General features: G+C 40.4%; 1 protein-coding gene across 2 annotated transcripts in view; it reads left to right on the top strand.

The window, feature by feature from the left end:
- CSMD1 (CUB and Sushi multiple domains 1) overlaps window positions 1-26,358 on the top strand; it is a 949,519-nt gene that overhangs the window by 755,368 nt on the left and 167,793 nt on the right. For both annotated transcript variants that reach the window (XM_053380819.1, XM_053380818.1), the window contains exons 22-25: window positions 4,082-4,251; window positions 9,045-9,201; window positions 18,482-18,673; window positions 24,087-24,213. In XM_053380819.1, coding sequence (XP_053236794.1) covers window positions 4,082-4,251; window positions 9,045-9,201; window positions 18,482-18,673; window positions 24,087-24,213 — 646 coding nt within the window. The remainder of the gene's footprint in view (window positions 1-4,081; window positions 4,252-9,044; window positions 9,202-18,481; window positions 18,674-24,086; window positions 24,214-26,358) is intronic.

Below are 26,358 nucleotides of genomic sequence, written 5' to 3'. Positions count from 1 at the left end.
GACTTTAGACACATGAGCTCATAAGTGTTGATGAGACCTTCCCCCCCTTTTTTTAAAAAAAGAAGCCCCATTTTGTGCCCTATAAGCGCAGGACGCCTTTGCCTGGCGGCACTATGGCCCATAGACTTCAGCAAAATACTGGAGCTCGGAGCCATTTTGTTTTGACAGCTTCCCGCCTGCCCACCCTCAGGTTAGAGCCTTCACTGAGCAATTTTGAGGTTGCTGGTTGACAGGGATAGAAATGATTTTTCTTTTTCTTTTAACCTGATTGGCAGTGATTTGGAGTTTTTCGCCTTTCCCTCAGTGAAATTATGGCCTTCCTTTGTGAGGCGGAAGGACGTTGTTTTGTATGGTGTTAGAAATGGCATTGGGCAGGATCAACATAGTATAGGGAGGCCCCCATAAGGGGCCCAAGGGGAGGATTGACCACGGCAAACCCAAACATGGGTTCGGTATCTGATTGGAATCTGCACCCTGGTTCCCCAGTGAGACCTTGCTTGCTTGGCTTGCAAGATTCAACACTGGCCGACTCCTATGGTGTAAGTTTGGAGTGATCCAAACCCAGCTGATCCATTTCATCAACATGCGGTTTGTGGAATGGTGAACTGATCCTGGGACCCAATACCATGGCCACCCTAGCCCTGCCTGCTGCTGTCAATAAAGAATTGGCCTGATTTTATCCCCTCACCATTGTACAGTCTGGTTATTTTGCTGCTTTTATGGGTCACACAATGTGCCTGCCTGGGCAACCAGGAAACTGCTGTCATTTGTAGTCTTTTTGAGGTTTTATTCAGTAGGTCATACACTAATGATTAATGTTAAAAACTTGAAACAAAGTAATGAAGCAATAACTTTATATCCATATATATGTTGTTCCTTTGTTCCTTTTCTGTGGTTCTTTAGAAAGATGTCTTGCCCCACTGGATTCAGTGATGGGGAAATTAACTATGCCATCTCCAAGATGACATAATTAGTGAGCCTGATCTTGAGACCTCTTGTGGGAACAGAGGATCAATGGATCCAGTTGTTACATGTCCCCTTCTGTCCTACCTGTGCCCTGCCCCGGAATGCCCTATTTTGAGACCTGTAACCAGTGTATGGAGGTTATTAATGCACATATGGAAGCAAATTTGATGAATAAAAACAAGACTCTTCTTTGAAATAAAAAAATTATCCAGTCCAAAAACAGGGTACCAAAGCTGTACTAAAGAACTTTACTCCAAAGCAACTTGAAACAAATAAAGTTACATTCAGATAGATTTTATGGTGATCCCAGGATAGGCAAAATATATTATATTATGAAATATCTTCCACCCAGAGCTAACGATCAAAGCTCTGCCTCTTTTCCAAACAGACTCCATTTACCCTGAGGCTGTTTTTCCGGACAAGAGAAATTAGCACTTCCGTTCTCTGTAATGGCTTCAGAACAAAAACTCACCCCACCAAATATGGAGACCTGCATATGATTAGCATATGCATAGACTTGCAGTTGTATCCTTTTCATGTGATTTAAACACCCTTGTGACTTAGTCACAAAGACACAGTTCTGCTTAACTGTTAACTGTTAGGTTCTCTTCTCAGCTCTACTTTAAGCTTTAATGGAAATTTACATTCCATGCTTCACAATATATATACACACACATTACAGAGTTATTTTCCATTTCAATGTACATTTAACAATTATAATTAACACAATGGAGCTTTCCAAAGGCAAACTAGGAGCTATTAGGAATAGGGATGGGGGGGAGATTCAATTAAAGGTGAACTTGCCTCATTCCCCCTTTTTGAATCAATGCAAGAATGAAATGCAGCTTCCCAGCCAAGTAATGTTACCAAAAATTCGTATATCAGGGCACTGGCAGGCACTTTCACTCCATCCTAAACCTTTAAACAGTAGCCACTGAAAATCAGTGGGGCTATTTATTTATTTATTTATTGTATTTCTGTTCTTCCATTCTCCCAAGCTGGGATTCAAGGCGGCTTACAGCATTTTAAATACATCACTATAAGAATAAAAGAAAGAAAAATGAACTCATTAAAAATGGTAAAGTGCAATAAACCACATTTAGAACCAACTTTAAATGCCAATTGCCCTGATAGCAGCCCTGTGGTCAACATTGTCTGCAGCTAGTTTCCATATTTTATTTAGTTAAGGCTAACATAAATTCATTTCAGTGGGACATATGGATGCCTTAGTTTGGATTAAGCCTGTTGGGTTTTAGTTTATTTAGTCAGTGCTGATTTACTGATATAAAATGAACACATATACAGTTACTGCTATAAAACTGGAGTATAGTATTCGCTGCTTACAGTCACTTTCCTCACATTATCTCATATATATATATATGGCCCTGTAAAACTGGGTAATCTGCCCCCAAGTTAAGGCAGTCTTATGGAAAATAATGTAATTCTTCAAAGATAAAGGTTTCCTAAGTTATGATCCTCTAAATGTTTGCTGTAAAATTATAGCAAAATAGTGTTCTAGCAACATCTTTTTGAACCAGCTGTAGATCTTGCCCATGTTTCTGATATGTAGCAGTCTGATGGCATACATAACAATTTATTTTTATTTTTAATTTTATTAGTATATGTACCAGGAAGTTCACCACATAAGAATAAAGCTGTACAATTAAACCCAAAAGCAGTAAATAATGATGTCACTGTGGTTTTAAGTCTGCATGGATAGTGAGAAGTGCTGGTAATTTATTTGAAGTTCATTTATTTTGTTACATTGAGGTATCTTATTTACAGTTACTTGTCACAGTGTTTATAATAAAATAATTGCCCTAGCCATAAATAATCCCAATTTTCAAGGTGTTATAAAACCAGTGGAGATAAGCAGGCAATTGCCATTATTGTAATGTTGCTATTGTTTGTGTAGTTATTGTTATTTTCTCTCTCCCTGTAATCACTTCAGTGTCCTCCCTCCCTCCCCATCCCTTGTTTTAGCAAAGTGAGGGCAATTTATTGGGGAGGCAGTATGGGTGCAAAAGTTAAAATTCTGCATTAATTTGGTGAAAACACAATCTTAAGCCCACAGTCCCAGCACCGAGAAATATAAATTTAAGGGCTTGGTTCTGAGATAGTGAAATATAAAACAGAAAATATAATAACTGCACTGAAGGGATTGGTATGTATGTAATCTTTCTTTCTTTAATACAAAAAAATAAGATGGCTCTGTCCGTGATGCTCTAAAATAAAAACACATCTAGCTTTTTACCCTTTTTTTGTCAAAACAAATATGAAAACTTATTTTAAACACCCTTTCATAGGTTGTACAATCAGATGCTGCAAGTGCGGAAATCATTTTGGAAGTATAACAATGTTGGCAAGTAAGGTTGGCTGGCGGGCTTAAATCATCTGGTACCCTAAGCACATTCCATGGAAGCAATATAAGTGGGTTTACGCTGCTAATACGCAGACCATTATCTCAAGTTTGCTTTTAAGATTTCTCCTGGGATGTTTAAGTCAGTTCGCTCTTGTTTGCCATTAGGCACTTCCTTGGGAGCTTAGCAGAGGCAAGTCACTTTCACCTTTTGTTTGCAATTAGATCTAGTCCAGCATGCTCTGGGGATGCAAAGGGTCAGTTGCATGAGTGTACATTGGTTTTACCTTTGTGTGCAGAATTCCCCGAAGGCTTCTATGGGTAGATGTGAACGCAGGCCTAAACTTTACAGTACAATGAGAAATGAAAAGACAACCAAAGACGACTGGAAAAAAATAATGCATCTCGATAGAACGATTAAATAAATCTTTGTCTAAAGACTATGAAATTCTGAAAAACCAAGTCATTGAAACATACAACAAGTACATAATGGTTGAATACAACGTTGTATAAATGACTGGCGCTGTAGGGAGCAGACGAGGAAGGGGGAAAGTCTCATTGCATGAACTGGCAAACAGGCACAAATAGCTACCATCCTCTTGTCCTAAATCTTAGATAAAAGTGTAAAAAGACAGCATATTTTCTAGTTATTAGCAGAGGGACCTTGTTCTCTGGAAAATAACCACAATTTTAAAGAAAATTATTTTGAATGCTAACCGATGTCCTTTTTTTTTTTAATGTGTCTGTTTTGTTTAGCTGAATGTGGAGCAAGTGTGTCTGGGAATGAAGGAACACTGCTGTCCCCAAATTTTCCATCTAACTATGACAACAACCATGAATGCATTTATAAAATTGAAACTGAGCCTGGGAAAGGGATCCACTTGAGAGCCAGAACCTTTCAGCTGCATGAAGGCGACACTGTTAAGGTATATATAAATGTGCACACAAAAGAACAGAAAAACACTCAGTCCTTTTTGGGTGCATTAATTATTTGATCTGCAACATTTGAGAAGTAGTTTAAGTGTGTGTGAGAGAGAGATGCATGCATGGCTATAGACAGACAGACAGAGAGAGAGAATCCTTTTCCATGCATGTCAGGACTTAAGTTCACAGCCAGTCTTGATGCTAGTTGGGCATTCAGTCAAAGGAATAGTGGCTGCTGTGACTTTGCCTTACCCACCATCATTTCTTAAGCAACTTGGTCTTACAGTGATAAGTAATTTTAACTGGTGTGCGAGTGAGCAGCTACCTCCATAGACACTTGATATTTGCCTTGCTGTGCTTGAGAAACAAAGGCTTCCTGCTCTTCTCCAAGGCTCCAGTGGTCAGTTTGTTTGGGTATCATGAATTCGAGGCCTAGAGAAATGGCAGGGCAGCCAGTTGCTAAACTGCATTCCAGTTAATATCACCTTCACATATAGTGCGGAATATGCCCAAAGGCTTTAAGTGCAGTTCACTTAAAATGAGCAAAAGTGTCAACCTGTACAGATATGGATATCATAGTGGACATAATTGAAAGTGTGACAAAAAAATGAAATTAATGCATTTGTTTTATGAGGATTACAGGGAAGCTTTTTAATTTTAGGATATTATATAGGCATATTATATATCCTACTGCTTCTAGGATAGGGTTGCCATATTCTGAAGGGCACAAACCCGGACACCCCCCCCGTCAGGACACCCACCACCACCACCATCTCGCATCCCTGTCACTCGCCCCCTCCCTGCCGCTAACCCCTTCCTCACCTGCCTGCTCCCCCCTCCTTCCCCCCCTTACCTTTCACAAGGAAGCTCCCGCTTGCTGGTGCTGGGGGTGACTCCGGGCCGCTGAGCAGGCTCCGCCTCTCCCTTTCAGACCTTCAGCCTCTAATAATAATAATAATAATAATAATAATAATAATAATAATAATAATAATATTTTATTTATATCCCACCCTCCCCAGCTGAAGCCGGGCTCAGAGCGGCTAACAACAGTAAAATAATACAGCATTCTAAAATCAATTCATTATAAAATCAGTTCAAATCAAATTGATGGCAACCATTGGGCTAGAGTTCTGTGAAGAATTACCAAAGGAGGGGGTCAGGCTGTGCCTTGGCCAAAGGTCTGGTGGAACAGCTCTGTCTTGCAGGCCCTGCGGAAAGATGGCCTCCAAGTGGTCGTATCCAAGATCAGGCCAGGGCAGGTAGGCTTGTCGTCCCCTTCAACCGCTACTCAAGCCGTGTTGAAGGGGAAGGTGCAAGTAGGAGCAGAGAGGCCTTGGAACTGCCGCTGCAGATGCAGCCGTGGCCACCCATGTCCCCTCTGATATGGCTTGAGCAGCCATTGGGGCCAGTGCCACTGCTGCTGGGGAAGGCCCAGGCAGGACCAGAGAAGCAGTGGAGCGACGAGCCTCCCTGCCCGGGCCTGATCCTAGATGCAACCTTGCTAGTGGCCACTTGGAGGCAGAAGGCCTGAAAAGGAGAGGCAGCTCTGGCACTGGTAAGTGGGAGCCTCACACAAACAGGGTCCCGACAAATAGCACAGCCAGGAGTGGGAACTGGAAAGGGATGATGGCAGTGGTGGCGCTACAGACCCTGCTGCGGCACTTCTGCTTCCAGGGCATAGCTGCAACGCATCAAGGTGCGCAGTGGATGACTGAAGAGCACCTGCCTCTCTCCCCCTTTGGCGGCATGTGTGTGCCCCTAAAAATCAATCAATCAATCAATCAATCAATCAATCAATAATAATAATAATAAATGCCCCCCAAACCCTGAACATTTCATTTAAAAATAAAAAATCCACCTGGATGGGCATGCTACCCCCCCAAATGTCTGGACATGGCTGGGAAAACCCAGATGTATGGCAACCCTAAAGGATATTATGTATGTTTTTTAAAAAGATGTTGAATAGTATTCTGAAAAAGGGTGTATCACAGTTTGTGTTTTTATCATGGAAGATTGTGTTAAGAGGTGATGTGGTCAAGATACAGAAGTACATGGGGATGAAATATTGGGTGCTGTTTCTTTAATCTAGCAGAACAGGTTAGAATTTAAAAAAAAGGAAAAAGGAAAAGCCAGAAGTTAAAGCTGGACAAATTCAGATCTGAAGTAGCTGAACTTCGGGTCAAGCTACAAAGGCAAAATTACTTTTGTAACTTTAGGTAGGTTGAATCTTCATAAGTGAAGGAAAGTTTCTGCCTGGGCCTTCACAATAAACTATGCTAGACTGGTTGGTGGCGTTTGCTTTCAAAACAAAGGAAACCAAAGGAAAAAGATAAAAGAAAATCAAGGTTATACAGACTTCAGTGTGCTTCTAAACATAAGAGGAAGGTCAGTGCTATTTCTCTAGGAGAAGAGGTGTTGGAACTCAACCTTGTTCTCTTATTATAGCAATGGTGCCCACTTGAGATGAGTGAGTTCCAGCTTTGGGGGGGGGGGAGCCATGAGAAGGTTACAGTGGAAGTAAATTAAGATTTACCCATGCATTTTCTACATTATAATAATTGGGTCTGGGGAGGAAGGAAACAAATAACCCATTAGGTCCCTATTACTTTTTTTTATTAATATATTTATTGGGATTTTCAAAAAGTAAAGGAAAAAAAAACAACAACAATTAAAAACTCATAAAGTTTACATTTCTTGCTTTCCATAACCAATTTCCTTGACTTCCCCACACCTCCCCTTCTTGTATTCCAATTCCAATTTTTAGCTCAGCAAATTCTTGTCCCCACACTTTACCTTATTTTCTCTAATTCATTTTAATTAACCAATTTTAACTTATAAACCTCAATCTTTATATATCAATACTTATTCTTAAAAAACTTTTTCTAAATTCGCCCCATCAATTCAATTAACCAATTTTAACTTAAAAGCCTCAATCTTTATACGTCAACACTTATTCTTAAAAATCTTTTTCTAAGGTCGGCCCCAATTCCCTTCCCCGAAATCCCCATTTTTATGTTAGTGGCAAAACCAAATTAATTAAAACAAAATATAGTTATACACCCTTTGGATTCTCAAAGCCCCACCACCCCCTTTCCCGGTTTCGAACCCCAACCAAAGTCCATCAGTCCATCTGCGGTCAGCCTGGCGACCTCACGTCTGAGGCTCTCAACTCTCTCTCAATTCCTCTCTGCCGGTTTTTTTGATAGTCCTTTATTTTAAATTCTGAGTCTCGAAGGAGCTCTGTTCCAATAAGGTCCATATTTCTTCCAGCCAGGCCTCCATATTTAAAAATGGAGCCAAAATCTTGTTTCTTACTTCTCTTAAGTCCAAATGTCCCAAAAGCTCCAATTTCCACATTAGCCAGGTTTGTATCCTATTACTTCCCAATGTGAATTTCGCCCTGCTCCCATGTAGGTTTAACACACAAGCGGCAGCCCCAAATAAAGCTATGGTTTTCATTAAAGCCCCGAAGCTAAAAAGAGGCCTGTGCCCTATGCAGAACTTTGCGTTATCTGTGGTGAAACAACAATATCCCTAATGCTTGAGGTTTCTCTATTGCAGTGATGGCCAAACTTGGCCCTCCATCTGTTTTGGGACTACAACTCCAATCATCCCTAGCTAACAGGACCAGTGGTCAGGGATGATGGGAATTGTAGTCCCCAAACAGCTGGAGGTCCAAGTTTGGCCATCACTGCTCTATTGCATAATACCGTTTACATTCCTATGTGTTTAGACCAAGTAGTTCTATGGGCTGCAGTCAGGCCCAGTGCAGCCCTTTATGGCGTTGCCATTGAATTTAGAATTTGACAGTTTAAAGCATGAAAGGACAGGTGTTTTATCTTTCAGAAACTAAGAGCCTTGCTTTCTGACCTTCACTGGTTCGTGCAGAATGCTGGGGCTTTTGAGAAATGGAAAATCTGGGGTGGTTATGTTGGAAATGTTTCATTATTGAAACATCCAGGTCAGTGTGAACTTGGTGCTTTTATTCAGGTTCTCGTTTGTTCCAAGAACCTTTTATTATTCTTATTATTTTTTAAAAAAACATATTTCCTGTGTGGTTTGAGCCATTATAAAAGCATGTCAAAAATCAACAGTATTAAAAGTGAATTTGAGTTTCCCGTGCAATATTGTGAACTGAAGATAAACCCGTGCATCCTTTGTTTGAAAACAGGAGCTCACCTCCCTCTGAAGTGGTATCAAATGTTATATTTCTTTTTTATTAAAAACGATTTGAAGACGAAAATCACCTCAGGCCCAGAATCTGAAATAAAAGGTGACAGACTAGCTTCACTTCTTCAATCCTGCTTTTTAATACATTTAGTCAGGAGGGAACAGAGGGGTAGAGGTTACTTTTGCCCCCTCATCGGTGTTTTCAAAAGAGGCACCTTGAGTAAAATGCCACAAACCTTTTCAGCCTTTATTAAGTGGATTATAGAGGGGGAAGGAGACACGAGGTGACAAAATGCTAAGGGATTGAGCCGTGAATAAATATTAATTTTATTCAATGTGAGCTTCACAAACCTTTAAAAAAATGACTGACAGACTAGTAGTATATTACTGTGTGCGGCTTTTTTCCTTCTTCATATGAGCTGCATAGCCAAGATATTACAGGCAGAAGAAAGCTGTGTTATTTCCTATCTTCTTATTGGAAGTTTGGGTGGTTTAATTGCATAATAATTAATTGCAAACAGAAAAAGAAAAAAAGAATGCAACTTCTGCTAGGTGGAGTTCTGAAATAGTTTGAAACAAATAAATATATAACTGTATTGAGCTTAATTGGTTTTATTTTTAACAGGTATATGATGGAAAAGACAGCTCATCGCGTCTGTTGGGGTCCTTTACAAAAAACGAATTGATAGGGCTCATTCTCAATAGCACATCTAACCACTTATGGATAGAGTTTAATTCTAACGGATCAGATACAGATCAAGGATTTCAGCTCACATATACAAGTAAGTAGCATTCATGGAAACAGGGTTTTTGAAGGGTGGGAGAGAGTAAGCATTTTACGTAGCTAACATGATGTAACACAAAGTCCTGAGGATTACTTCTTACTACCTACTGTGGTTATGAGATTGAATTTTAATTCCTTTCTCTGTTGGTAAGGAGAGAATTTTAGACATACTGCTTAAATGCAGTATTTTCAACTTCAGCATATTATTTTGTGAACACAGCAGTAGGCGTAAATAAAAAGAGATTGGGATAAATAATGGACCTGGGTTGAGTATATCAGTGGCTTCTTACGGCTTGCACATTCCCAGTTGGATGTTCAGGTGATGATAGTTCCACCATTCAGGTGTTCGTGGAACTTGTGGCTCTCGTATGTTGGTAATCCGAGCACTAATATGCAGGAAACTATAGACACATCAAGATTCAAAGAAGCACCCTTTTACTCTATCTAGAGAAGGAAAGTTATGATGATAAAATCAACCTGAAAAGCCAAACTTGCCTGTATTGGTGGGGTTTTTTGTTTGTTAAAGAGACCCAGATCTGAATTTCATTTTTAGCCTGACCTTCCCCCAAACAGCTTGCTTAAAACACAAGTTCACTGAAATGCAATCAGACATTTTTTCATCACATTTACAATTGAGATCACCTTTCATACTTCGTTTTGCTTCCTGATAGCTTTCCAAGCGGGCACCAAAATTCAGCTTACTAACTAGTGTAGGAAGAGCTGGAATATCCTGGAGTATACTTTATGCCTCTATGAGAGGAGAGAGGTGTAACTGCTCCATTTTCAAACAGTTCTGATAATCATGTTGTCTTAGACTGGGTGTGTACTGAAGTTGAACTGTCCGGGTGGTTTTGGAAGTACAGTTGTACCTCGGCTCCGAAATGCCTTGGGAGTTGAACTTTCCAGCTCCCGAACAATAAAAAACTGGAAGAGAGTGTTCCGGTTTTTGAATGTTTTTTCAGATGCCGAACATCCGACAGGGCTTCCACAGCTTCTGATTGGCTGCAGGAGCTTCTTGCAGCCAATTGGAAGCAGTGCTTTGGATGCTGAACATTTCAGAAGTCAAATGGACTTCTGGAACAGATTCTGTTCGACTTCCAAGGGGTGTGTGTGTGTGTGTGTGTGTGTGTGTATATTCTTGGATTTTTTTATTAAAGCTTTATTTATGTATCCCCTTGTAGCTGAAGCTCTCAAGGCAACTTACACAGTAATTAAATAAATACTGAAAACATAGACAAAGAATGAAAAAAGAATCACACAAAACATCCTTCCAAGTATACTTTTCCCACCTCAAAATTATCACAAGTTATCACATAAAACATTAAACCATTTAATGAGGAAGAAAATACATAGATTGCTTCCCCCCTTTTGCTAACCACCATTGTATCTTTGGCTGAAGCGCAGTAGGATATTTAATAAAGAATACAGTAATAGTAAATAATTGTGTGCATAAAAAAGGATTAGCCTTTTATGGTATCTTATGTTCTGTCTACAAAATGGAAGAGTCATATAAAATGGAAGAACTCCCAAAAGAAAACACCAACCATGTCATCAACTGGGGGGGAAACTGAACTGAAATCAACATAATTCAAGGCATTTCATGAAAGTATGAACATTTCTGTCATGAATTTATAGTTGCATAAGAGGCGCTTCAGTTTCCACACTCTTAGAATCCCTGTGAATTGGTATTGTGTTTGTGTGTTAAAAAAAAAATACTATACAAAATCATAATTCATATTTAGTTCTTTTATTGTTTCACTTTCATTCTTATTTTCAAGAGACAAAAAGCTTCAGTGTGCGAGCCAGAAAGGGGAAGCATGGATTGGTAAAGAGAAAGTGTTTGGGCCATTATTTCTTTGGATCAAAACAAGTAAAGCCTATGTTGCTTCTGCAATTGCATTTCTAAAACAAAACCCTAGATGTTTTCGCCCAATTAAAACTTGCCTTGCCGTGACACCTGTAGTTACTGTGGAGAGAATATGATATAGCCTCAGGCATCCCCACAGTTGGGCTTGGCTTTAAAGTTCTCAAACCAGCAGGAAGATTTTGTCATTGCCGTGTAAGGTGCTAATATTCTCTGCTGCCTGGCTGGTTACCCCTTAACCTTAAAAATGACATTCAGAACAAAATGAGAATGGGCTGATATGCCAGGTGGCAGGCATGAAGACAAAGAGGCACCAAGTATGTGAGAAGAGAATAAAATCAAAATAATAGAACATATAAATTCATTTGCCCACAGCTGGCACAATATGTGCACGCGCGCAGTGCAGAACCTGAAAATAAATCCACTGTAAGCTGTGATTTATGTTTACCATTGTTGCATGTTGACAAGAGAGCTGAAATACATCTCCATGGTTTCACATCTTTCTTTTTCCCCCTTCAGAGGACCATCCTGAACAGTTTGCTTTTTTCCAGTGTCTTCTGACCTGGAACATAACCCTCTATTCTTTGTCCTAATCTTTCACCTCTGCAGAAGACATGCACTGCACAAATACCAAAAATAAAAATGAATAGAGATTCCATTTTTCATGGAAGTGTAAAACTCTCATTCCAAGTTGTGTCCGAAAACAACCCATCTCCTTTAATTATTTGATATAATGGTGGTTGGTGTACATGAATTCTCCTATCCAGTGAAAATAGCCAGAGGCACGGAGACCCATTTATTAAATACAAACACAGTTGTGGTTTTCATGGAAGAAATGGCCTGTCTGCACATGCAGTAGTTATGTTCAAAACATGGGTGCTCTTGCAACATACAATTTTGTTGTAAGCCACCATAAGGAAACATTGTATTTTCATCAGTGGCTAATAAATTTACAAAGACAACCAAACAATCAAATAAATAAATAACAGTAGGTGCCATAAATCATGCCTGGGTCCTTAGGAAGCAGCCAGATGTTTGCCTTAAGGATATTGATAGAAGATCAGGACTGCAAAAAAGAGTCCTTTATGTTATTTTCAAAACTGCTTTTTTTGGGGGGGGGGACAAAAAACAAAGACACCTTAAATATACTCCCCACAGTGTCATAAATTTCTTTACTACTTTCCTTGTTAAGAAATACTGCCATTGGGTTCAGTACATTTGAGACCTTGTATTTGGGCATGTTAATCCTGATGCTAAACTTTTGGACTCAGATCAGAGGCACTGGAACTTCAATGAGCATATCTCTACAAATGTCATCAGAAGCATTTATATCATCATATCCTTAAGATACAATTTCAACATGAATGTAAAACAACACCCGCTTCACTAAACCCTTTGATTACCTCCATTTCTTTTCTGGACTTCAAAAGTATAATTATATCAGAAATTACATGGCAAGAAGGTTTACACAGAACAAAAATGTACCACTAATTTGCATCAACAGAGCTTTTTCAATTGATTTAGAGTAATGGGAGAAAGGGGAAAGTTTGTGGTGGGTATGCCACCCCTAACCTAGGAACATTCAGTAGCCTGTATGAAGAGATCCACTATATTGTTACAAGTTTGTGGGTGCTAGACATCCTAAATTATTAGTTCCAGTAGGTGTGACAATTTAATTAAGGCTTGGGGTGTCAAAAGCTAAGTAAGCTAGGTCAGTCTCCTGTGTGTAGTTATAGCTAGATTGTGTGTTGGATTGTGTGCTAGACAATACTAATCCTCTGGAATCAGCATGTGTTAAGGCTAATTAAGCCATGCTGTGTGAGATGATAGCCTGGGGATGGGCCATTAAGAACAACACAAAGCATCAAAGGGAGCTATGTGAGAAGGTAAAGGTGTGGGTCACCCTTCGCTCTAAAGATAATAGAAAAGATTAGATTGGTTGCCTGAAAAGAGCTTAGATTTTCCTTAATCTCATTCAGAAATGTCAGGAATTTTGAAGTGGTTACAACTTCAGCTGATCCTGGGAGCAGGGGCATGAGTGTGTGTCCTGCTTCCCTGTGCTAATGTGATGTCTTGTTAAGGCAAGTAAAAGTAGCCCGAGATACAGAAGCCTAATGAATCATTACTATCTTCCGTGTTTAACACTGTGCGAAATGAAGAGCACTGCTGTGCTTTACTGCCCCTGTTCATGTCATCACATCCTTGATGGACCCATCTACAAACTTTCCTTGCACAGTAGTCAACATTCTGAAACTAGGATCCTGATCTATATGTATAGTATCTGCACAAATTTAGAATGCTGTGCAGTCAATCGAACAGGTAGTGGGGGGAAATGGTAGAATGACATGTAATGTTGAAAAGTTGTAGGCCTTGTTTACTGAAAAGTGTGTGTGTGTGTGTGTGTGAGAGAGAGAGAGAGAGAGAGAGAGAGAGAGAGAGAGAAAGGGAGAGGGAAGGAAAGTGTAATTCTAATGCCAGAGAGACTTTAAGTTGTTATGTTCTTTGCAGTCAGACTGCATAACACTTCACCCCAGGTAAAAAGTCTGATCAGATTAGAGTTTAAAATAAACTGACAGAAACCTTAAAATGCTTTTTTGCTTGTAAATGCCCTCGTATAGGCTGAGGAATTACTATTAGAATAGGCAGTGCATTCTCTGTGATGCACTGGACAGGTTATGACACAGAAAGGGGATAAAGAATATTATTGTGCAGTTGGTGTTCATGTATATTTACTTTATGGGCCCTCTACCTGAACTCTGGTTTTTCTTGTTTATAACCCTCAAAAGGTATATTGTCATTTGACAATACAGCTCATTTGGCATTTATATAGAGCAAGATACCCTTAGAGGAAGAGATTGAACAGTGTGATAACAGGACACAACAGAAAAACCCATTCTGTGATAGAAAATGCATAATTTTACCTCACTTGGAACTTTCCCTTGCTGTTATTCAGCATGACTTGAGAACACTGAACAATTGCTCACTTCAGTTCCTTCCATATGAAGGTTGATACCTAAAATACATCATCTAGAGTCCTGTCGCTAGAATTACCTTTTCCAGACTTAAAGTGATAACAATATGGCATGAAAGGAAACTCAGTGGTCAGAGAAAGATCAGTTTGGTCACTGATAAGGAATGGAAGCAGACCCAGTGCACTCCGAAAGGTTCCTTCAGTTACTTTCCACCATCTCCACAGCACACTCTAGTTATTCTTGCTTATTTCCTGAGATATATGGGGCTCAACAGGGAAAGGAGCAATCTGTCATGTTTGGTCCTTACTTCCTGTCAAGTAATACTCTTGGGATCTCCAACCCTCACCCCAGCATCACAAAAGCGGCTGTTTTTTAAAGGTGATTGCCTTTCCTTCTGGAAGATGGGAAGAGATGCAATTGGGGGGGGGTCTGTGTCCCCCTTTGCCAGAAAGCCATTGTGTATTCTGATCTATTGAAAGAGAAACAGCTCAGCGTTCACTGTGAACAAACCTAGCCTTTCTGTGCTCAAGATTCTACAGCAACTGACAACAGAAAATCAGATTGTAAATTTTATTTTGGACAGTCTAGACTTCCAGCTGAATTAAAATAGTGTTTGGTGCTTCCAGAGTTCAGCTGAACAAAAGTAAAGAAGCAGAAAAGTTTAAAATGAAAAGGTGCCAGTACTCTTTATCAGTGAGTACAGTCACAAAAAGCACTGGGTTTAAGTATTTGGATAAGCTCTCATGTGAGTGAGAAAAAGTGAGGGAAAGAACTTGAAACTTCCTGTGCAGGGTAAAGAAAGACAATGAGTAGTGGCAGCAAGCATTTGGGTTGGGAGAGAAATTTGATTCAGTGCACAATTTAATGGCAGACCTACCTAATTCTCATTTTCTGAAACAATAAGAGAGCAGAAATATAGCCAACCTTTGAATGTTTTCTGCATTTTTCAGTGCAGTCAAGTAATATATAATGGGTTAAATTGTGCAGACAGCACATGTATTCCTAAAATACACAAGTGCATTCTGTTAGGGGGAAATTGCCTTTACAAAAAATGGTTATATTCATCACAATTGCATACAAAATTAGGATAAATTTGAACTAAAATGCTAATGAATTTTCATGAGGATTCCAAAAAAGAGAAAAGTGATTTGGAAGTGCAAAGAACTGAACTTATGACGTAAAGAATTAGAAATTGGGAGAAATGAAAATTGGCATATTCGCCCATTCCTTTGGAGCATAGAAGCAGTAGCTGGCAGCACTGGGGTCAGTGAAATGCTATGCCTGGGTCCTCCACAGGACCAAATGGGCAGAAGCTAAGTGAAGATCTGCTGGCTATTTTGCCACATTTATTTACAACAATATCTAAAGCAGTGGATGGGTACATGATTGGAATTACCTGGGAACTGGCTGGATAAATCCAGGTAGATGTAGTGTTGCTTGCTCTCCTTGCTGACTTTGTCCTCTTGTGGCCTACAGGATATTTTTTAAAGCAGGGGTGACAAAGAACATGTCTTAAGCTGGAGGCAAATGAGAGTCTACAGTGCCATGAATATGCTCTCAGCTGCCCTGGAAACTAAACACCTGCCTGCCACCCACTCTCTTACCTACCTACCTACCTGAGTCCACTACTGCTTTCACGATCTCCTCTTCCAGCTGCACAACAAAATGACTCACAGCCCCATGCCACAATCTCTTCCCCACTTCAGAGTGCTTATCTGCAGTACTCTGCTTCCCAGTCAAAGGAGGAGAAGGCAATGACCAGGAAGTCAATGAGTGGGAAATGGCCAAGGCTTCCATATCAATATTCAGATTGTTCGCATGCTACAACTTTTAACAGGGCATGCACAGTATTTTGAATTATCTTTTCATTGCATGTGTTTCCAGCTTTAGTTTTTCCTCTCCCACATTTTCTAACTGGTGTCCGCTGGGGAGGAGACATAGGGGAGCATCTTCCTGGCTAAGTACTGGTAAGTGGTCCCCAGTTAGCAACAACAGTCAAACTTCTGGTTCAGAATTTTTGGGATTTAAAATGCATTTCTCCTCACATCTCTTCCCTAAGGAGATTATCATCCAAGTGCATTGTTAGGGGTCACCTCTTTTCTGAAAGGTAAATACATCATTTCATCTTATTATTATTCTTTTTCTGTGGCAAGGTGAAATTGCAGGGACACGCAAGCCTGCAAGTTCAGATTCCGCCTTGTGGGCAATCCATTTGACTTGAAGCTTTTTAAACCTAGTTGTGTTGATAAGTGATGATATTTTGCCACTAACAAATTTGACAAGTGGTTAAGTATAATGTTTTTGACACGCAATGTATCACTGCCTATACATTGGAAGGAAATGTTTCTTTTCTGTATACAGTGTTTGTTACAGTAAACAGTGTGCAGTCTTGACAAATAACACTCAGAGCTGACTTGCCTTCTAATATGTCGACGGGTTTTTCTGAGGCTACTTATTACCTACCCATCAAGGCACCTGGTGCCAATAAACAGATTCATCATGTTTTCATGTCTGTATGATTGACATCTGTTGCTGAGAATCCCCAGCAAGTTTGCATTGCAGTCATTTGAATCGCAGATCACATAATCAGAAATGTTTGCTTATTTTCACTTATCTGTGTGGCTCCAGCCCAAAGAAGCACACAGAATGATCCATGTGTACATCTGCACCTTTTAACTTTACTTTTACAGCAGCAACTCTGTTCTGCTGTGCTGTGCTGCATTTGAAACCATTTCTGAAACTTTCTTCTTTGTCATCTGGCTGCAACTGAGTTTCTGATTTGGCACAGATGATATGATCATGCTGTTTTTTTTATAAACAACAACTCTCCCAGTGCTTGAAAACTGATGCTTAATTTTGGAGGCTTTTAAAAATGTAGTGGTGTTAGATGTCAGCCTACCACAAATCTTAATAGTTTAAAAATAAAATGTTTAGGGAAAAGAGTTAAATAGGTTCTTACAAACAAAACAAAACAAAACAGGTCAGATAAACCCTTGGTCAGATATGTAGTATTTATATTTAAAAAAATCTCCCTCACTTGACTAAGTGGTAGTTTAAAAGTAGTGTTTCAGGGCTGTGTTTGGCTGGTTTTGGCTTTTGCCAAACACTTTTTGAGGCAGTGTGAGTAGTTAGAGGGGAGAACCAAACTAATAATAATAATATGATATGGATGTGGATATGGATATGGATCCACACCTATACACACAATAATGTAACTCTTTGTGAGCAACTTAAACCTTTTTATTTAAGGGGGCATTTGGGGCCCAGCTCATATTTATTAGAAGTGCTGTTGTGCTATGCTTTGTATGTTGCTTTCGTATTCTATAGTACCTAAATATATTTTCCCCAAGTTTTATTGATTTCAACTTGAGGTGCATTTGCACAGTATGATAGGATACAAATACTTCAAAAAATAAGGGGAAAAATACGTAATACATTGCTATTTGTAATTTCCATATTGAAATATCTCCATAAATTTAATGCGCCAATGACATAAGTTGATGGCTGTGCCTTATTTCTTCAGTAATTAATAAAAGGTATCCAGTTTTCAAGAGATCATCACATTTTTGTTTTCTGACATTGACTTCATGGCACAGGAAGGAATAACATCAGAAGAGCCCCAAAATTGGACAATAGTGAGGTCAAATTTGAGGATCTCATTTATGTGAAATGAAGATACTTTTGGGGTCGAATTGGATGATATGCTCACCATTCTTATCCCCCACAAGTGGCGAGAGAGTGAAAACTCAACTTCCCACCCTGCCCTCCAGGTACGCCTGCCCCACCTCTAATTCTCCCAGATGTCCCCGCATTGGGTGTAATGTTTGAATAGGGTATACACGCCTTAACTCCAACACATGTGGGCATGAACAGCGCAATATCTGATTTAAAATCTGAAAACCCAATTAGGGAGCCTGTACATTGGATTTTTACATGTGTACATATTCACATGGTGCACCCACATGTGGACCTAGGATGTCAGACGTGGAATAGGCATATCTGGTGGGCAAAGTTGTAACTCCCCGCACTGCGCATAAAAACAAAATTAGGGAGACCATAATCTTTGAACTTACTGATAACATGTAGAACATATGTAGCCTCAATTTTTCTCCTTATGCTGCACTGCCATCCACTCATGAAAGAAGATGGATTCCCCTCTTCCCCATGCAGTTCCTGTGTCCCCTTCTCCCCACCCCCGTATATTCCAAAGGATTAGAGGAGCCTCAACATCAGCATGGAAGGCGAAATGTGGGAGAGCTGCAAAGGGAAGGGAAATCTGTGAATATCTGCCTGCTTTTCTCTTCTGTTAGAGGTGGTGTCGAAAGCCCTCCCTATGAGCAGACAGACATGGGGAATCATCTCTGTTATTGGTTGTGAAATGACTAATTGTGTGACAATACAGAATTCAAATGTGTGTTTCCATATTTTGCTTTCATTTATAGGCTTTGATTTAGTGAAATGTGAGGATTCCGGAACACCAAACTATGGCTACAAGATTCGCGATGAAGGCCATTACACAGATACGGTTGTTTTGTACAGTTGCAATCCAGGCTACACAATGCATGGTAGCAGCACTATTACCTGCCTAAGTGGAGATCGAAGAGTTTGGGACAAGCCTTTGCCGACTTGTACAGGTAATGTTAGATAACACGGTGATCATAGGGCTCTTTATGGATAATGCATTATTATATATTTGATAACAATGCTTTGAAATGGTATATAATCCATCTCAGGTTTTCCCCAACCACCACCATATACATATATTGAAACTAAATATGTGGGCCATCTCTGAGGAAATCTACTACTACTCTCCCTGAAATTCTTTTGCTTTTCTTGAAATTCCTCTGGTATGCTTTTACCTTGATTTCTGAAGGATATTTGATGCAGCCTAGGAATGACTGGACTACAGACTATAAGAAATTTTGACGCCCCTATCAAAACTCTTTCAGTTTTCTTCACATTTCTTACCCAAGGAGAAATCTCCAGATTCACCTCATGTTTTGCCTTGAAGCAAAATTCTGTGGCAGTTCTTACTAAAAAGAATGCTCGTTCTCTGTGAGGTCTCCATGAATTATTTTGTCCTATCTGGTATTGTCTAAACTGACCCCCTGCGAAATTGGTGGCAAATTTGGGTCCATTCCTAGAAGATTGTAACAACAACAACAACTTTTTTTCCCTTGTTTCTGAAGATATAAGCCTTCTTGAATATACAAAAGAATCCCCCCATCTCTCCCTGTCCCTCACTGAATCACAGACCAGTTTCTTAACAAACCATCATTTAGCTGTCTTGTGGCAAGGCTAATATTTCTGTATTGTTCTTTGTATGGATTTTTACTATATCATATTCTACTCATTTTCTATTCACAAGGTATATAAGACTAGATCACTTGTATGCTTTCTCCATTAATAATGGGATTAATGTGAAATTCAATATCTGAGTTGCTCTTTATCTGAATTGTTTGTTTTCATGAGGTCACACACAAAACCTGGTCTTATTATCCTGCTGAAAACTGGAGATAATGAGCTTTCCAAAGTAATTCAGAAATTACTCAAGCTCAAGAAAGAAAGAAAGAAAGAAAGAAAGAAAGAAAGAAAGAAAGACCCACTGGAATGGCTGGCAGTTGTTCTGAGCCAGTCCAATATCTTTCCTAGTCTTCGGATCCTTTTCACTATCCCTGTATGAGGAGTGGAAAAATGTTGTGAGGGCAAAATAGGAAGTGGAGACCTACAGCCATTCTCATCAGCCATCTGCGAGGAAGGGGTTGTCGCTTCGCCCATTTCACCCATGCAGTGCCTGTTTTCTGTCCCCATAGGAACTAAGGACTCCAGTAGTTTCTGTGCGGTGAGGAAAAAGCTCTCTGTGGGCAAAACTGGAGGTATAGTCAAAAAGTCTTTAAATACGGGTAATCCATTAGAGGACGAGTAACCTGGAGTTTTAGAGGGACGCGGGTGGCGCTGTGGGTTAAACCACAGAGCCTAGGACTTGCTGATTGGAAGGTTGGTGGTTCGAATCCCCGCGACCGGGTGAGCTCCCGTTGCTCGGTTCCTGCTCCTGCCAACCTAGCAGTTCGAAAGCACGTCAAAGTGCAAGTAGTTAAATAGGTACCGCTCCAGTGGGAAGGTAAACGGCGTTTCCGTGCGCTGCTCTGGTTCGCCAGAAGCGGCTAGTCATGCTGGCCACATGACCCGGAAGCTGTACGCCGACTCCCTTGGCCAATAAAGCGAGATGAGCGCCGCAGCCCCAGAGTCGGTCATGACTGGACCTAATGGTCAGGGCTCCCTTTACCTTACCTTTTAACCTGGAACTTTAGGTGCTTGTCTTTCTTTTGAGGTGGGCTTTTGAGGCTGATAGCTAAAACAAACACTGAGAGACATATAGCTGGGTTGAATAAGTGACACTTTTATTTGTATAAACCCTAACCTGCAGAACAAAATATTGGTATGGGAATTGCTTATGTTTATGGGACTTATGCAGCTATAAGGGCGACCAAACCCCTGCCAGGCCAGAAGCAAGCATATTTGCCTAGCCCTAACTCCAGCCACACCTTGAAGGTAAGTAGGGAGACCTACCCACCCCACCCCCTTAGGGGCCTACAAGGTTGAGGAAGCCTGCTCTCATGTTCAGGCCTTAAGCACTGACAGTCATCCCCAAGGGTCACTAACATGATATCCTAACATGCTGCTTCCTATACCTTCCTGCAAAAGTGACATGATTAACCTGTTTAAAAGGGGTAACAGTGCAGGATCCAACTTAACCTAGGCCTAATGGCTGAGTGAACAGACACCATACCTAATCAACCTCCTTTCCCAACCCTGCAGCATGGAGAAGGTGAAAAAACCCACTTGCCAAACCAGACAAAAATTCCTCTGTGGCCCAGAAGTGACCACTGAAAGACAAACTGCAAAAAAAGGGAGGGAGGATGCAGACGTTGAGGAGGAGGGGTGGGCTTAAATGAGCCCCCTGTAGCCACACGTAACATGCTGGTGCATTGCACGTCACGTGTACGTGAACACCAGCATCCAAAATGGTGGCTTTGGCACCAGCTGCAAACTTGCCCCATCACCCAGAGTGGGCTCGGGCGGCGGAACTGAGATTATGGGCACTTGGAGTTCTTTTCCAGGTCTAATGCAGGACAGCTTTGCCAGAGTTCCCACTGACAACAAAAGGTTCTATTTAAGAGGGTGGGGACAGGCATGTATAATGCATAAATTCATTTCTTTGTCATCATGTGTTCCGCTCAATTCTAATCTTTCCTGCTTTAAGCACATTGTACACATTAAGTGGCATTCTTTGATTCTCTTCCCCCGCCCTTTCTTTCTCTTTTTAATTGAAAGTCTGGTATGATCTGTGTCTGAACAAAGGGAGAGTGGCTGAGTAGATACATTCTTTGCAGAATTCTCTGCCTGGGAAAATATCTTTTCAATCTCATGTAAGAGAACCATCAAACCTAGAAACATGAAACTAATTTGAGTACCCTTACGTGTTTCGTCTGTGCTCTCAGCTGTTTCAAGCTCCTCACTTACACATGACATAAAGATTGTGTCATCTTGACTTGCCAGTTACGAAAACTCTGGATTCTGACTGAGCAAGATGTGAACTAGCTTGTCTTATGTTGCTATCAAAAGGTATATGTGCAACACGTTAAGAAGTGAGAAGAAAAACATTTCCATCAAGGTAAAGAAAAGGTTACTCTTATTTTCCAGCCGTATGTCTACAACCCATGCAAATGCTGTGGGCTATTCGTGGAGTGTGTTTTGCTCATCCATGCGAGAAGCATATTGTCAGGAGGAAGAGTGCTAGATAGCACATATCTGAATGCTAACACTTTAGGTTAATTCCATAGGACAGTGCTCACAGGGAAGCTCGAATTATAACTTCTTAAAAGTATAACAAGAAAATATTGTTCACACTACCTGAGCTGGTTCTGGGTTACTCAGATACTGCCTTATCATCAATTGATGTACCTTTGCTTGTAAAAAAATAAAAATAAAAATCCCTTTTGGTTCTCTGAGGCTTAAATCCTAAGATTTTATTTATTTATTTTTTTAGGGGGGGGGGACAAACCAAAGGTGGTTTTCCCAGTTATTCACTGCCCTGTCAGACAGCTGCCAGCAGTCAGAACTGTGGGTGGAATAATGTCTTTGTACTTCTCCATCCTTCCTCTGGTTTTAAAAAACTAACTATACCATGAAGATAATGGCCACTGGTCCCATCACCTCCTGGCAAATAGAAGGGGAAGAAATAGAGGCAGTGAGAGATTTTTACTTTCTTGGGCTCCATGATCACTGCAGAAGGTGACAGCAGCCACAAAATTAAAAGACGCTTGCTTCTTGGGAGAAAAGCGATGACAAACCTAGACAGCATCTTAAAAAGCAGAGACATCACCTTGCCAGCAAAGGTCCGTATAGTTAAAGCTATGGTTTTCCAAGTAGTGATGGATGGAAGTGAGAGCTGGCCCATAAAGAAGGCTTATCGCCGAAGAATTGATGCTTTTGAATTATGGTGCTGGAGGAGACTCTTGAGAGTCCCATGGACTGCAAGAAGATCAAACCTCTCCATTCTGAAGGAAATCAGCCCTGAGTGCTCACTGGAAGGACAGATCCTGAAGCTGAGGCTCCAATACTTTGGCCACCTCATGAGAAGAGAAGGCTCCCTGGAAAAGACCATGATGTTGGGAAAGATTGAGGGCACAAGGAGAAGGGGACGACAGAGGACGAGATGGTTGGACAGTGTTCTCGAAGCTACCAGCATGAGTTTGACCAAACTGCGGGAGGCAGTGGAAGACAGGAGTGCCTGGCGTGCTCTGGTCCATGGGGTCACGAAGATTCGGACAAGACTAAACGACTAAACAGCAACAACAACAAATACCCCATCAGAAACAACGTGGTGGGGATAGATTGGATAGAGTGCTGCTGCTGCCAGGGGACAGGGAAGGCACAAGGTCTACCCTTGTCATACATCGTTTTCAAACTTACAGGCATCATCTGAACCAGGGCTGCAAAGGTTTCTCCTAGAGGCTGCTTACTTGTTCACAAAGTCCGAAGTTTTTATCTGCTGCTCTTTCCTAAAACTAATAGCACACAAGCAAACTAAATCTCTTGGGCTCTTTCATACACTTGGCAGCACATATAAAAGTAAATGAACCCTACTTTGAAAGTGTTGCTTACTAGTGTACTACTACTACTACTACTACTACCATAACTTAGAAAGAACTTTGATAGAAGTAGAGATGCTTGAAGTATTTGATTTATGTGAGTTGTTACACAAACTGACTTGATTCACACTTCTGGATGAAAGTGTGGATGGTTATTCTTTGGACTTTTCACTTCTTTAGATTTTCCAGTGCAATTCTTGGATTTTAAAGTCCACATTTTTAGATTAAACATGTGTAGGTGTATTTATTGTTTGAGAAAATATGTTCAAAAATGTGTTTGTTTTTTACAGATCCCCCCCAACCCCTCCAAAAAACACACAAAAACTTTCAAAGGATTGCACTGCACCACTTTTGCATTAGAATTCACCTTGCGTGTCCTAGGTGGCTTAATGCGGGGTGGCACTGTGGTCTAAACCACTGAGCCTTTGGGGCTTGCTGATCAGAAGGTCGGCGGTTCGAATCCCCGCGATGGGGTGAGCTCCCATTTCTCTGTCCAAGCTCCTGCCAACCTAGCAGTTTGAAAGCACGTCAAAGTGCAAGTAGATAAATAGATACCGCTGAAGGGTAAGGTCAACGGCGTTTCCGTGCGTTCTGGTTTCTGTCACAGTGTTCTGTTGTGCCAGAAGTGGTTTAGTCATGCTGGTCAGGGGTCCTTTACCTTTTACCTAATGTTTAATACAAGACCCCATAAAGTTATTCCAGCTTCCTTTCTTTATTCTAATTTTTCTTTTCTGACTCTTGGCCGTGCATCATTTCACCAAGCAGCTTGGTATATTACAAGCAATCACGTTCTACTAAAATTAAGAGTTCTAACCTTTCTGTAAAGTAAAGTACCTCAACTGTGCATGGCACTTCTCTCTGAAAATTGATTGTTTTCGCCTTTTCTTTTCAGCTGAATGTGGTGGACGTATTCACGCTGCTACTTCAGGCCGCATTCTGTCTCCTGGTTATCCAGCTCCATATGACAACAATCTTCATTGTACTTGGATTATAGAAGCAGACCCAGGGAGGACAATTAGGTATGCATGCAGTCTCAGCTATTAAATTTAGTATTATCCAAGTCATAGCACTATAGGTTTTACCATTATATACATACCTCGTTCTTGTTTGATCTTTTAAGGGGCAAATTGCAAGATTAAAAGATGCCTGATTCACTGTATTTAACAAATTACTTCCAGAAATCATGGACTGCCATTGGTTATATATGTATTGTAGGACCAAAAGGGAGAACCTTTGATGCGCAAACATACTAGGATGTAAGCCTTACTGAACTCATTGGGACATACTTGTGAGTGAACATGCTTAGATCTGTGTTGTAAATTTCTTTGTGGGCAGATAAGCCCATCATATCAAATGTAGCCATTAATGCTATTCTACCCATGCTTCGTCTTTATTTTTGCCATGAAGTGGCAAAAGAAATGAGAGCACAGGATCCCAACCTGTCACCTTTCATGGCATCTTATAGGATCTACTCTACTTATTAGAACTGGATCTAGTTTTAGCAATGAAAGTAACTATATTGGTCTCACTGAGCTCAACTGATCTGCAGAATCACATTGGATGGGTTTCTCAGGAAGTAATTCACAAACCATTAGAGAACTCATTTCCACAGCAAGAAAACTGCCCATTCTTCAGGTGGTGGAGAGATAGATGAGCCTATATAGCAGTGCAGATGCAATCTCTCAGGAATGATAACATATTAGAATTTTTGCGTTCTAACTGCAGTAGAATGAAAATCCTAATTCATTGTACTTTTAAGTATCATGTTTACTCTCAAATAGTTAATATTCTTACATAAATAGGCTAGAGTTTAGCTGGGGAAGGAAACTGTTTGCTAAAATACTTTCCTTATACATATTCAGAGAAATTCATAGTTTTCCCCCCACACAATTTCATTTTCTTCTTCCTAGAATAGAAAGATAACTGTATTCCCCTAATACTAGACCAAAAGACACCCACTCAATCACGAGCAAATTCATTGCTCCATTTGCATTTTAATAGGAATGGCAAATGTGAAATTAATATAGAATGAAATAAGAAATTACAAACAACCATCTGTAGGTAGAAAACAGATTTAATATTTACTTATTAGCAGCCTTCTGAGTCAATATTTATAATAGCAAGTGGAAAAACGGCACTGAACTGTGACCATTTCCAATAAGTGTAGCTCTCTGGGCAGTGTTTTACATCATCACATGTAATGTTTAATGTTTAAAAAATGTGGGTGGTGCTTCACAGTGTGGAAATGGTAACAAAATCTATGAAAGATCATGACATGCTTATCAGCATAGTAGGCGTTGTCATGCTTCAAGTGTATTCAGGTCTCCAAGGTTGAACTTGATATGGGAAAAGGTAAAACAACCCACCAATATTCTTGTTTACTTGCAGTTGTGAATGTCTAGTGTTAAGTAACAAGTGAGGCCCTGAACAAAGTGGTGTAATGCAGTGTGCACGTGTTCAGGGTTTCAGCCACTCCACCACATACACACACCAGATTTTCATCTTCCTCCAGTCAATATGTTGTGTCCACTGAACATGTTTGGTCCGCAGCGGTCTGGTTTGAGAGGGTGTTGGTTTGAACACACTGCTGCCCTGTCCCAATTCCATTGGGTTCCTGCACAGATTTCTGTGGGCAGCTCTAGGGACATTTAAAAATGGCTTCTTAGCGTGAACCAGAAATGGCCTTCCCAGTCAAGCAGGTGGTTGTCTCTTTTCATCTATGTGTCTCATCCTTTGTCTTTCTCCATAGCATTCCCTCTCCCACCTCGCCTTCAGTGCCATCATCTCAGTAGTTTCCAGTTCATTGGCACTGAGCAGACTTTGTCTTCATTGGGATATTTTTGGGTCATTTCTGCCCTTTAAAATTTATTTTATATTATTTTGTGCTTAAGTTTGTTGATTATATGCTCAGAAATAAGACATTCCTTCAGTAATTCATTTTGAACTGTGAATGTCCAATGTCAAGTAATGCTTCTGAATTTAAAGGAGGGGTTGTGGCGGCAAGGCACTTAGAAATGAATTCCTACATGTATGTTGGTTTTCTTTTTCTTCAAATTAATTCAGTCCTTTGAAACACTTTATTTCTGGGTATAAAATAAGTTTTGGAATAAAGGAGATTTTTTTGGGCGAGGGAGGGGGAGAGCTAATTGATGCTACCAGCTTGT

Source organism: Podarcis raffonei, chromosome 3, assembly GCF_027172205.1.
Source record: "Podarcis raffonei isolate rPodRaf1 chromosome 3, rPodRaf1.pri, whole genome shotgun sequence".
NCBI lineage: Eukaryota > Metazoa > Chordata > Lepidosauria > Squamata > Lacertidae > Podarcis > Podarcis raffonei.
Note: the sequence above shows the minus strand (reverse complement) of the source record. Positions and strands in the feature narration are given on the sequence as shown.